The 13259-nt window shown below is 47.0% G+C and overlaps 1 protein-coding gene across 5 annotated transcripts in view; it reads right to left on the bottom strand.

Moving 5' to 3' along the window:
• PDZD2 (PDZ domain containing 2) overlaps window positions 1-13259 on the bottom strand; it is a 485800-nt gene that overhangs the window by 109245 nt on the left and 363296 nt on the right. For 4 of the 5 annotated variants that reach the window (XM_030927372.1, XM_030927374.1, XM_030927375.1 and 1 more), the window contains 2 exons: window positions 7290-7432; window positions 2110-2242 (listed from right to left, as the gene is read on the bottom strand). The exons of the other annotated variant lie outside the window; for it this stretch is intronic. In XM_030927372.1, coding sequence (XP_030783232.1) covers window positions 2110-2242; window positions 7290-7432 — 276 coding nt within the window. The remainder of the gene's footprint in view (window positions 1-2109; window positions 2243-7289; window positions 7433-13259) is intronic. 5 annotated transcript variants of the gene reach the window in all.

Here is a 13259-nt window from a genome sequence, read left to right as displayed (position 1 = left end):
TTCTGCTGCCCCATTTCCAGCGAGGGGCTACAGACAGCCCACAGGCAGACGCTCTGGGTGAAGACAGGCAGGGAGCGCGATGGACTCAAGAGAAGGCCCCAAGGTGTCCCTTGGTATCTCTGGAAGGGGAGAAAAGGACCTATGAATAAACAGTGGTCTCAACGCCTACCTCCAGGGTCTCAGATGCCCCCTCTTCCTGCCAAGTCTTCACCAGAGCCCTGTAGATAGATTGTCTTTGGAAGTCTGAGAGTCTAGGTCAAGGGTTTGGGGTAAAAGGTATAAAGAAAGGAAAGCAGATTTTTTGGATAGCCCAAAATGTTCTTCTAATCTATTTGTTCAATCCTCTGAAAATCAGCAATCGATCTTGCAATTTAAAGGGGAAAATACAAAGAGACCTATGATGCCAGGTTTGAAAGAACAACAGAGACAATGGAAAAAGGATTCCCCATATTAGCGAGAGCGTCATGCTGCACAGGGCTAAGAGGGTGTGGCGTCATCCCGTCCTTCCTGGCTGGAATTGGAATAAAGCATCATGGCTCCACTTCACCACCTCCTCGGCCACATAGACTCTGCTCTAGTCTCATCAACAGCACATCGGCCCACAGCTCAGACACACAAGAGGTCAATGCCTCCTCTTTCTCACCAGGCCACATAGACTCTGCCCTAGTCTCATCAACAGCACATGGGCCCACAGCTCAGACACACCAGAGGTCAACGCCTCCTCTTTCTCACCACAGTTGTGAAGTCCCGCAGACTTTAGCCAGTGCTTTAAGAAGGAGATGCTGGGGCCCAGAACTGGACACTGTATTAATACACTCTAGGGTGGGGGTAAAAGAAACTCTGGCCCGCCTGGGGCCTCAGGACCTGTGGAGGACCCATGGAGAAGAGGTGGCAGGGAGACAGGGGACAGACACTGGGCTGGGCATTAGGGCCTGGGTCCTGGCGCTGCTGATGGCATTGTGGCCTCTGCAAGACGGTAGCGGCCACGGAAGCTCTGCCTCACTGTCTTCATTTGTAAATTGGCTGGGCAAACAGGATTCACAATGCTTCCTCCAGCTCCAACACTCAGAGGCCACAAGTGATGGCAGAAGCCACGGGCTGCCCTTGGCGGCCCCTGAGCCTCTCTTCCCTTTCCAGCTGCCAGGCTTCCAAATCTCCTCTCCAGCTCCTCCTGGAAGAGCTGCCAGTCTCTCCACGTTGTCCTTCCTTCCATCTACCATTTTCTTTCTCTCCTTTCCATCTGTTCTTTCCTTTCCATCCCCTAACACTGCAGTCTCCAAACATTTTTGGCACCAGGGACCAGTTTCATGGAAGACCATTTTTCCAAGGATGGTAGGGGCGAGGGGGATGGTTTTGGGATTAAACTGTCCCACCTCACACGATCATGCATTAGATTCTCATAAGGAGTGTGCAACCTAGATCCGTTGCATGAGCAGTTCACAATAGGGCTTGCGCTCCTATGAGGATCCAGTGCCGCCGCTGATCTGACAGGAGGCGGAGCTCTCAGGAGGTAATGCTCGCTCACAGGCCGCTCATCTACTGCTGCATAGCCCAACTCCTAACAGGCCATGGACCAGTGCCCATCCACAGCCCAGGGGTTGGGAACACCTGCCCTAACATATACATGCAAAAACTCTTAAAGGGCCAGTCATGGTGGCACACGCCTATAATCCCAACACTTTGGGAGGCTGAGGTGGGTGGATCACCCGACGTCAGGAGTTTGAGTCCAGCCTGACCAACACGGAGAAACCCCGTCTCTACTAAAATTATAAAACTTGCTGGGTGTGATGGCATGCGGCTATAATCCCAGCCACTTGCGAGGCTGAGGGAGGAGAATTGCACTCCAGACTAGGCAACAAGAGTGAAACTCCGTCTCAAACAAAAACAAAAACAAAAACAAAAACTTCTTAAGGAAAGCCAAGTAACTGCACTTCAGCTAAGAGAATCCACATAGCGTTGCCCTGTGGATGCAAGGCTTTTTCAATGGCCCAAGGTAAATGTACAAGTGCACACGTGTGTGTTTCTGTATGTGTGTGGCATGGGAGGTGTGGCTCAACCCCAACTCACCACTGCCACCATTACAAGGACCAAAAAACAAACACGACCTACCTTGCTGGCCACCACCAGCTGCACCATTCCTGTGGCGGAGCGAAGAATGGCCACTGCTTCCTCGTGGGAGAGCCCGACCAGTAAATGACCATTGATTACCAGCAGCTCGTCTCCTAAGGACAGCCTGCCATCCCTGAGGAAAGGGAGATGGGAAAAAAATCCCTTGTCAAGACATTCTGGGCCTGAGAAGGGCTACTTTCTGGAGCTAGGGAGGGTGGTGAGGAGGGACAGTCAAGATTGGGCTAAAGAGGACACCGTGATGGCCAGAGGCAGTTGGGGATGCGACTGCTTTATTTGTGGTGCCCAGATTCCCATCAGAGGATTCCCTCCATGATTTCAGGCAGTGGCTCAGTAATACGCACATTAAGGTCACCAGCCTACCTGGCATCAATGTCAGTGAAACTCCCATCCAGGTGGAGATGGTGATAGAGGAACCAAGACCCCAAGGTTTGAGGAGAGTCGAGTCATTCTTTTCTTAATCCTCCCCGCCATCCTGCCCTGATGACTGAGTCACTGAGCTAAGCTCAGAAAGAGCAGAGATATCCTAAGCCCACCTGCATTCCTTTCCTAACGCACTGCCCTCCTCCCTTCCCAGGTGACATGAACCTGACCAGATGTCCTCTGGGGCACCTGAGATACACACACTACACTACATGGGTCTGTATCTCCCAACAGAGTTACAGGTCCCTGAGGGAAAAGTCTCTCACTCTCAGCACCTTGTTCTTTTTCTTCTTTTTTGTTTTTTTAAGTATGTTTTTGTTTGTGTGTTTGTTTGTTTTTGAGACAGAGTCTTGCTCTGTCATGCAGGCTGGAGTGGAGTGGCACAATCCTGGCTCACTGCAGCCTGGAATTCCTGGGTTTAAGTGATCCTCCTGCCTCAGCCTCCTGAGTAGCTGGGACTACAAGTGTGTGCCACCAGGCCTGGCTTCAGCTCCTTTTTCATCCTTGAGTCTCTCCAGCCAAGCCTCATATGCAGAAGGATGAATAAAAAGAAAAGAAAGAAAGAAAGAAAGGAAAAGAACAAATACACTGCCTAAACTGCTGTCGCTGCAGGTATCAGACCTGGGCTACAAACAGGGTGTATAAACAGGGTGTTTCTTTCCTTTAAATTAAATTATGGCTGACGCTGAGCTTTCTTCCCACTGGGCTGGCAGGAGACTCAGCTGTTACGGGGACTGCCTCCGCTCAGGTGGGTCAGGGCTTGGCGTGGCGCAGTGCCAGAGCACTGGGCAGGCCCCTTGCATCATGGTAAATCAACAGTCCTGTGGATCCCACCAGAGCCTCCAGTGGTCTGATCTCCCAGGATCCCAAAGGAGCCAGAGGTGGCTGAATGTGGGATAGGAAAGCTGGTGAGGCAGAGAGACCTCGAGCCTCGGATCCCACTGCACCCTCTAGAGCAAGCTTGGCCAACCTGTGGCCTGCATGTGGCCCAGAATGACTTTGAACATGGTCCAACACAAACTTGTAAACTTTCTTAAAACATGATGATTTTTTTTGGGTGATTTTTTTTAAGCTCATCAGCTATCGTTTGTGTTAGTGTATTTTATGTGTAGCCCAAGACAATTCTTCTTCTTCCAGTGTGGCCCAGGGAAGCCAAAAGATTGGACTTCCCTGTTCTAAAGGCTCACATCAGCACCCAGGGTGCTGCCATGAAACACATGCACGTCTCCGACACGCCCAGAAGCCCAGTTTCTCTCCAGTCCCCTGGCTTTCTTTCAATGAATCAACTGACTTCTCTTCTTCCATCCTTCCCTCCCCTTTCCTTCCTTCAACAGCTTTTCTCTCACTTTCTGTCTCCTTCCTCTAGGGCATGCGCCATTGTCTTTTCTACAAATTTGGGCTTTAACAGAAGACAGGAGGCACCAGAGACTTCTGATACTCTCTGTTTCTGTCCTTCAAAAATTCCTGAAGCAGAGAAATGCTACGGGCCCCACTAGTTGTTTGGAATGATGGGAGAAGAGGAATGGGAAAACCAAGAAGAAACAAGCTGGAATCTCAGGAGTTGTGTGGGTGGGCCACTCAGGAACTGTTTCCTATGGGAGGAGAGGAATTTAGGAATCAAGAACGCAATGGTTCAGACCAGTGTCCTGGGCTTACTTATTTAGAATACCATCAAGACCATCCCTGTTCCTTGGGAGGCTGAGGTGGGTGGATCACGAGGTCAGGAGTTCAAGACCAGCCTGGCCAACATAGTGAAACTCCGTCTCTACTAAAAATACAAAAATTAGCTGGGTATGGTGGCAAGTGCCTGTAGTCCCAGCTACTTGGGAGGCGGAGACAGGAGAATCGCTTGAACCTGGGAGGCGGAGGTTGTGGTGAGCCAAGATCGCGCCACTGCACTCCAGCGTGGGCAACAGAGTGAGACTCCATCTCAAAAAAAAAAAAAAAAAAAAAAGACCATCCCCATCCCTTTTCCTTTTCTTATTTCCCTCTTTCATTTCTTTCATCTCTTGTTATTAACTAAAATGCCCCGCTTGTGAATCATATACCCCAGAGGCTCAAAGAGACACACACACAACTCCAGGCTAAGAATGAAAGGAAAATGATGAGACCCAATAGAAATGGCTCAGATGGAAAATAGACAAGAACAGTTCTAAGCGTATCTCTGGGCACAGGAATTTCCTACTTGCCAACTTGCTAAAGGAAGACTAGAACTTAAGACCTATGATTAATAGGAAACTGTCTATCTGACAGGAGCTCCTCAAAGCATATGTCACTTTGGAAGTTTAATAATGTTCTTTGAAGTAAAAACCACCTAGGGTCTTAATCCTTCAATAATTACTACCACCCAGACAACTAACAATTGCAGTTAATCTTATCTCTACTTTAGTGATTAGCATCCTATTCTGTAATAAGAGAACTGATGAGCATAAAAGACTTTGCTGGTTTTTGCCCTGGTCCTCTTCTTAGTTTTCCATTCTTCAGACTAACTATCTCCAGCTCCTTCGACTGTACCTCATGTGATCTCCTTCTGCGTCCCCTCCCAAGCTTGGGTAGGCCAGCACCGGTCTGGTTTGCCACACCCCTCTTAGAATCAGGGTACCTGAGCTGAACACCAAGTTCCAGACTAGTTTATAAAAGATGATCACCTCGTTCATCAGTGAAACTCTCCTTTTATATGCCTACTATATACTGTGGGCATACAATATATATACACGCCCCACCAGGCCTTGCAAATAGTAAGACACCCTATGTGCGTGGAAGCAATTGGTTAGCAGTTAAGAGTTGGCCTGACATTTTGGGATAGCTACATCCTTCTTACTCAAAATAAACTGTTTTGCACATGCTCTAGCTAAACACCATTCCTCTTCCTACTTCAAATCATTGTTCAGATTAAGAAATAAGTGTGCCAGGCGCAGTGGCTCACGCCTATAATCCCAGCACTTTGGAAGGCCGAGGTGGGCGGATCACAAGGCCAGGAGATCGGAGACCATCTGGCTAACACTGTGAAACCCCATCTCTACTAAAAATACAAAAAATTAGCTGGGCGTGGTGGCGGGCGCCTGTAGTTCCAGCTGCTCAGGAGGCTGAGGCAGGTGAATGGCCTGAACCCAGGAGGCGGAGCTTGCAGTGAGCCGAGATCGCGCCACCGCACTCCAGCCTGGGCGACAGAGCGAGACTACGTCTCAAAAAAAAAAAAAGTGTTTGTTTTTTTTTTGAGACAGAATCTCTTGCTCTGTCGCCCAGGCTGGAGTACACTAGCACAGTGATGGCTCAATGCAGCTTCGATCTCCCGGGCTCAAGTGATCCTCCCACCTCAGCCTCCTGAGTAGCTAGGACTACAGGAGTGTGCCAACAAGAGTAGCTAGTTTATTATTTTATTTTATTTTATTTTATTTTATTTTATTTTATTTTATTTTATTTTATTTTATTTATTTTTGAGATGGAGTCTCGCTCTGTCGCCCAGGCTGGAGTGCAGTGGCGCGATCTCAGCTCACTGCAAGCTCCGCCTCCCGGGTTTACGCCATTCTCCTGCCTCAGCCTCCCGAGCAGCTGGGACTACAGGCGCCCGCGACCGGCTAACTTTTTTGTAATTTTTTTTTTAGTACAGATGGGGTTTCACCGTGTTAGCCAGGATGGTCTCAATCTCCTGACCTCGTGATCCGCCTGCCTCGGCCTCCCAAAGTGCTGGGATTACAGGCGTGAGCCACCGCGCCCGGCCCATTTTATTTTATTTTTTAATTGAGACAAAGGCTCACTCTGTTGCCCAGGCTGGAGTGCAGTGGTGCGATCTCGGCTCACTGCAACCTCTGCCACCCGGGTTCAACTGATTCTTGTGCCTCAGCCTCCCAAGTACCTGGGACTACAAGGACACAACACCACACCTGGCTCATTTCTTTGTAATTTTAGTAGAGACGGGGTTTCACCTGTTGGCCAGGCTGGTCTTGAACTCCTGATCTCAGGTGATCCGCCTCGGCCTCCCAGAGTGCTGGCCTTATACGCGCGCCCGGCCACTATTTTTTAATTTTTACTTTTTGTAAACACCAGGTTTCACACCATGTTGCCCAGGCTAGTCTTACACTCCTGGGTTCAAGCAATCCTCCTGCTTTGGCCTCCCAAAGTGTTGGGATTACAGGTGTGAGCTACCCGCACCTGACCTACAAAAGAAGTTTTGAGGTATGAATTGTTTTCAGATCACAAGGAGAAAAATTCACATTTACTTAATTTTCCTTCCACATCTGTATGGCAGAGATACATATATCTAAGTATGCCTGAAATCCTGATAGACCTGACAAGTGAAGCCCCAGTGCTGTGGGCTTCTGTGGTCAAACTGAAAACCAATCACTTTCCCAGGTCATTAGTCAAGTATTACAGGAGTTAAGATCTTAGGAATGCGGTGTTCTACTCAGGAGCATATTCTCAATAAGTAGCCTCATATCGTCTCAGCAAGTTAGGATACATAACATTCACTTGAAACTAAAACTGGACTACAAAGAAATCCAATCTCTCCTTGTTCTAGAAGATCCTGCAGTATCTTCTGCAATTAGCCATTTCCTGTGCTCAGAGGTGTGTTCAATTCGAACCACTCTTGCCTGGTTTCCTTCTGTGCTCCAGCATAATCTTTATGAACTGTAATCACCAGGGTTTTGAACAAGTGGAAGAGGGCCTGCACCAGCGGGGAGGGACAGGGAAGGACAGGAAGCGGAGGGACGGGGGAGGGGAGAGGGTTATCTAGTCACCTGTGAGCGGCACCTCCTTCCTTCACTTGAGTGACAACGATAGCGTGAGGTGAGCGCTTTGATCCTCGGCCTCCACTAACCTGAATTCCCAGCCCATCCGATTCTTTGAGCAGCTCCATCTTCCATATTCGGCCAACTTCCTCCTTGGAAGAAAAAGTGAGCACACCATGAAGGAGGTTGACAGACACACGGCATTGACACGGGAGAACGGAGCTGTCACGTCTGGCCGGATATCCATCACTTGTCAACAGATATCACAGATTATCACAGGAGAAAAGAATTGTGCCGATTGGACCCAAGTCTTTGGCTGGCAGTGCTGTCCAACAGAACTTTCTGTGATCATGGAAATGTTCTATATTTGAGCCATCTGATATGGAGCCACCAGCCACAGGTGGCTATTGCATGCTTGCAATGTGCTAGTGGCAACTGGGGAACTGAATTTGTAACTGAATTGAATTCTAGTTAAATTTCAAGAGCCACCTGTGGCTAATGACCATCCTATGGGCAGCACAGCACAGTGATTATTACATTTCCTGAACAGGGTCCTGTTAAGTGAAGGTGCTTCTGCCTGAAACCTGGATGCCACTGTGCACATAAACACTGGCTGTTTCTGGGTTCCTTGGATTTCGGCACAGCTACTAATGAATAAAGATGAAAGGAAGGCAAAGCTCAGGTCTTGGTGCCAAGAGACTTCAACTAGTTGGAACCCAGCTCTGCCATTTATAACTTATGAAAGCCACCTAACGCTTAAAAGTCTCAGTTTCCTTGCCTCTAAATTGGGAAGTTAATATTTCCAAGTTTGTTCTTAGAATTAAATATTTGTGCAAATAGGTGGCAGTACAACACCCAGTAAATAAATGTTGATAGGTAACTATATTACTTATATATACACATATAAGCGTATTTATGTTAAAAACACCATATTGAGGGCCAGGCACTAGGCCTGACGTCTGTAATCCCAGCACTTTGGGAGGCCGAGGCAGGCGGATAACCTGAGGTCAGGAGTTTAAGACCAGCCTGGCCAACATGGTGAAACCCCGTCTCTATCAAAAATACAACAAATTAGCTGGGCATCATGGCAAGCTCCTGTAATCCCAGCTACTCGGGAGGCTGAGGGAGGAGAATCACTTGAACCTAGGAGGTGGAGGTTGCAGCGGGCCGAGATGGCGCTACTGCACTCCAGCCTGGGTGACAAAGCAAGACTCCGTCACCAAAGAAACAAACAAACAAACAGAAAAACAAAACCCCATATTGAATTGAATCTCAAAACTCCTTAAAACATATAAATGAGATATTTGATAGAGAAACCAAAACAAAAAATTAATTGATGAATTTGATAGCCACTGCCACAGATGCTGGGCTACAGGTTCCCTAAATACATTTAAGAAATGCTTCAACCCCTATACAAATCTTCTTTAAAAAAAAACTAGGCCGGGCGTGGTGGCTCATGCCTATAATCCCAGCACTTTGGGGAGGCTGAGGCGGGCAGATCACCAGAGGTCAGGAGTTCAGGACCAGACTGTCCAACATGGTGAAACCCCATCTCTAAAAAAGATACAAAAAAAAATTAGCCGGGTGTGGTGCTGGGCACCTGTAATCCCAGCTACTCAGGAGGCTGAGACAGGAGAATCGCTTGAACCCGGAAGGTGGAGGTGAACCCCCACCCCCGCCCCACACACACAAAAAACCAAAAATAATAAATAAATAAATAAACTAATCAATGTCTCTAAGCCATCTGATTGCTGATAGCCTTTCTACCTTGGTTTATCCTCTGCTTGTCTGCTTGCTTCACTCAAGGACATACACATATGCTCACTGCAAAACCGTTGACTCCCCCAAGTCCTTAGCTATTTAGAGAAATGAAAGCAAAACCTTCCAAAGTGATTTACTTTGGAGTCTCACTTCAGACTCACCCCTGTAGTTCCTTTTAGCCCTAGCTATATGGGCCTGGCTCACAAGACATATGAAACAAAAGCCATCTTCATATGAAACAAATGACATATGACATATGAAACAACATGTGAAACAAAAGCCATCTGCTTTTAACATCCATCATGAAAAGTCCAATGGAACCATTAAGGTCCAACATGGACAAAGCCATCATCCCCCTAGAAATAGGCAACCTGCCTGTTCAAGCTGCTTGCAAAGGAGAAAGAATGTGTGGCATTTAGAAAATCTGAAATACACAGTCAGAAACTGAAATGAAACTTCACGCAACAGTAAAAAAACCAGATGTCGAGCAGTCATTGATGTGCAGCAATAGGAATGTCTGAGGCAATTATTAGCAGACAGAGACCTGTTGGATCCCACACTCCGGGTACCGCACTGTTCGGTGGGGTTCCGCTATCCCAGGAACAGACACTGGTGCCAACTGTCTCCTCCATCCCCTGACCACAGTCAAATGAAGCCTGTCTGGCCAAATGTAACTTCAGAAGTCACTGGCTTACCACAGTAGTTCATGAACTTGTCAACGATCTCTATTTCATCCAATCACCTTACTTTGGACTCTACGGTTTTTGGTTTGCTGCCTCTGACCTCTGGAACACCTTTCCCTTCCCCATTCAGAAACATCTTCCCTGGCCTTCTAAGTCTCTTATTGCTCTACTACTTCCAAAAAGCCACTCTTGAGGATCAGTACAGCCGCCAAGATGGCAACTTTCAACACTTCCCATGGGGCCCTATGGCCTAGCAGATACCACTGAAAAGAACAGAATCAGGGATGTGCTGACTGGATGTTGTCCTGGCTTTCTGGGCCTCCCACACCAGCATAGGGAACAGCCCTGTGGCTGCCTCACAGCACACATGAGAGTAGGATGGTGGCTTTTTTTTTTTTTCCCATGGAAGATATGTTCTGACTGCTGGGCTCTAGAAGATGAGTGTTTCTTCCAGGACAGAAAAGCTGTGGACTTGTTTCCCAAGAGCAACAGGGACCATTCTTAGAGTCCAGAAATAAGAAAATCTATTTGGGTTTTAGCACAAATTAATAAAAACCTATCCATTCCCCTTACTAGTTTACACCACCATTCTTTTCCCCTTTTCCCCTCCTCCTTGTCAAACAAAACATGTAAGTATGGTTAACAAAGGATGTGACAATACTAGGTACATTCTTTTCTAATTTTTAAAAGCTTTTAGAAGTAGGACTTGGGACAAGAAACATGCAAAACGATGTTCATGGGAATAGAATATCAGCCTGAATGTATATATACACTGACCTAAGAGTTCAAGACACTTTCCGTCAAGAGCACCCACATATCCACTCCACTTGCCTGCCCCCAGCCGCCCCAAATCACAAAACTCGTTAAAAACAAAGTCATGCAAAACACGTAACATATAAAATTGGCTTCAGAGGGCAGAAATCACCAGTCTGTAATATAGCCCCCAACTACACTAGTCAAGAAACAGACCTCCTTTTCCACTTTTATCCAATAACGTAGTTTTTTTTTTTTTTTTTTTTTTCAAAATTGAAAGTAGGAAGTAGGAGGGGAGTGTCCAAAGAAATTAATGCAAGTTTCCTCACCTTGGAATTTCTGATCATTTAATGAAGGGAGTTCAGAGGACTAACAAAGGAAGACACAAGCAGCAAGAAGTAAATGTTAGCAGTTTTGTTTGTTTGTTTGTTTTTGTTTTTCTTTTGAGACAGGGTCTCACTCTGGAGTGAGTGCTGGAGTACAATGGTGCAATCTTGGCTCACTGCAACCTCCGCCTCTTGGGTTCAAGCGATTCTCCTGCCTCAGCCTCCCGAGTAGCTGGGATTACAGGTGCGCACCACCACATCCATTCAGCAAATTTTTGTATTATTAGCAGAGACAGGGTTTCACCATGTTGGCCAAGCTGGTCTCGAACTCCTGACCACTGGTGATCTGCCCACCTCGGCCTCCCAAAGTGCTGAGATGACAGGCGTGAGCCACCGTACCTGGCCCACAATGGTCAGTTTTAAATGTATTTGCCTACAGCAATGTTCAGTAAAAAATAAAACCAGTGTCTGACACTTACTAGGCTAAAACTTGTACTGGCCAAAAACTAACAGGCCAACTTAAATATAACGATATTAAGGATATTTCCAATTACCTCCTTTGACAATTCCACTTGGGTATCTGATATACACCTTAGTACAATCAAAACTGGACTTTTTCCTCTCTTGCTCCTGGCTTCTTTCCCATCTCAATGGGAACAGCATTATCCTCTACTCATGCTAAAGATGATCCACAAGCCGAAAGTCCATGAAGTATCTTTGATTCCTTCTGTTTTGCCTCCCACATCTGAACCACAAGTACCATTTGTAGAGTCTAGTTCCAACACAGATCCCACACCCACCGACTTCGGCTCATCTCCCCCGCCACCTCCCCCTTGTCAAAGTGACCAGCTCCAGTTTGGTCTCCCTTTTAACTTTTTACCTCCTACAATCCATGATCCTCCATCAAACATCCGAGGGGAATGTTTCAAAAACACAGGCTGTGATGCACTCAGCATAAGCCCTCCAACAACTTCCCACCGGACCAAGAATCAGGTTCAAACTACAAGGTGGCATATGCGAACCTTTGTAACCAGCCCTGACCACACCTCCTGAATCGTCTCCTAGTGCCCAGTGTCTTTTCTCCTGGAACACTCTATCGTTCCTGCCTGAGGGCAGATGCTTTTGCTGGTTCTTTCCTGGGAACATTCTGCCCCAGATTGTGCAGGGCTGCCCTTTTCTGACAATCCTCAGCTCAGACATTGCCTCAGACATACTGAGATCTTCCTGCTCTGATACCCAACATCAACCAGCCCCCTGCCCATGACACTGCCCAGCCAGCTTTCACTTCACCCTGTTTTATTTCATTGACTCGTCAGTTTCTGACACTGTGATTCGTGGATTTGCTTATTTATTGTTTGTGGTATGCTGTAAACGCTGTGAGGTAAGAACCTTGTCTGTCTTGCTTACCAACCAGTTCTCTAGCAATTAGAACAGTGTCTACCACATAATAATGATATCCCATAAATAGCACTGAAGGAACAAATATAGAATGTCTATCCACTGATCTAACAGTTCCATGACAGTCCTTGCGACTGAGGTTAAGAAGCTCACACAGATGGGAGATCTGTCTGTTTGCCAGTGTGTTCAATGTGTGAACCCTGGTCCAGTTGGAGAGACCGAGTTCTGCAACAGACCCTGTCTAGACAGATGGTTTGGGCATTTGTTTTCTTTTATATTAGCTAAAAGGGCAACGAGACTTTGTCAGTCTATTGAGAAAAAGCCAAACCCTGAAAAACTGGATGCTATGGACTCTTCTGCACTAATGTTGTTGGAGTGTTACCCTTTCCTGTAAACTGCCAATTACTGTGTGAGTTCACACATGCATCCCTTCACTGAAGCCAACGAAGCGATTTATTTACCAAAACAGGAGCATACATTCAAGGAAGCTGTGTCACAGCATGTAAATGACCTCATTACTGCTGGAACCAAAAAGAAAACTTGACAACAGCCACTTTGCCCCGTATGTGAGAAGACACAATCCAACCAGAATCTTGCTGCAGTAAGTGCTCCGGCTCTACTTGCAAACCTTTTCTAAAACCGTTTGTTTACACCTTCTTATTCAGAATGATCAGTAAGACATGGGTGAGCATAATGTCAGAGCTGGAAGTCCCTTAGCCATCAGACCAAAATGCTTAGTTTACAGGTGAGAAAACAGAAGGCCAGAGAAAGGCCGCAGCAACCCGAAGGCCACAGTGCTGGGGATGGCAGAACTGAGGCAGGAACTCAGGGTCCCATCTCCCAGGACCAGGACTCTTGGGGCCTTCATAAATATCTACAAGGCACTGAGCTAAGATGGGAAACAAAGACAAAGAAGGCCCCGCCCTGTACTATTCACAATAGCAAAGATATAGAATCAACCTAAGTATCTATCACTGGCTGACTAGATAAAGAAAACGTGGTATACACCAGGCCAGGCGCAGTGGCTTATGCCTGTGATCCCGGCACTTTGGGAGGCT

The sequence above is a fragment of the Rhinopithecus roxellana genome, chromosome 3, assembly GCF_007565055.1.
Source record: "Rhinopithecus roxellana isolate Shanxi Qingling chromosome 3, ASM756505v1, whole genome shotgun sequence".
Lineage (NCBI taxonomy): Eukaryota > Metazoa > Chordata > Mammalia > Primates > Cercopithecidae > Rhinopithecus > Rhinopithecus roxellana.
The sequence above is the reverse complement of the archived record's forward strand: the minus strand, read 5'-3'. Positions and strand labels throughout refer to the sequence as shown.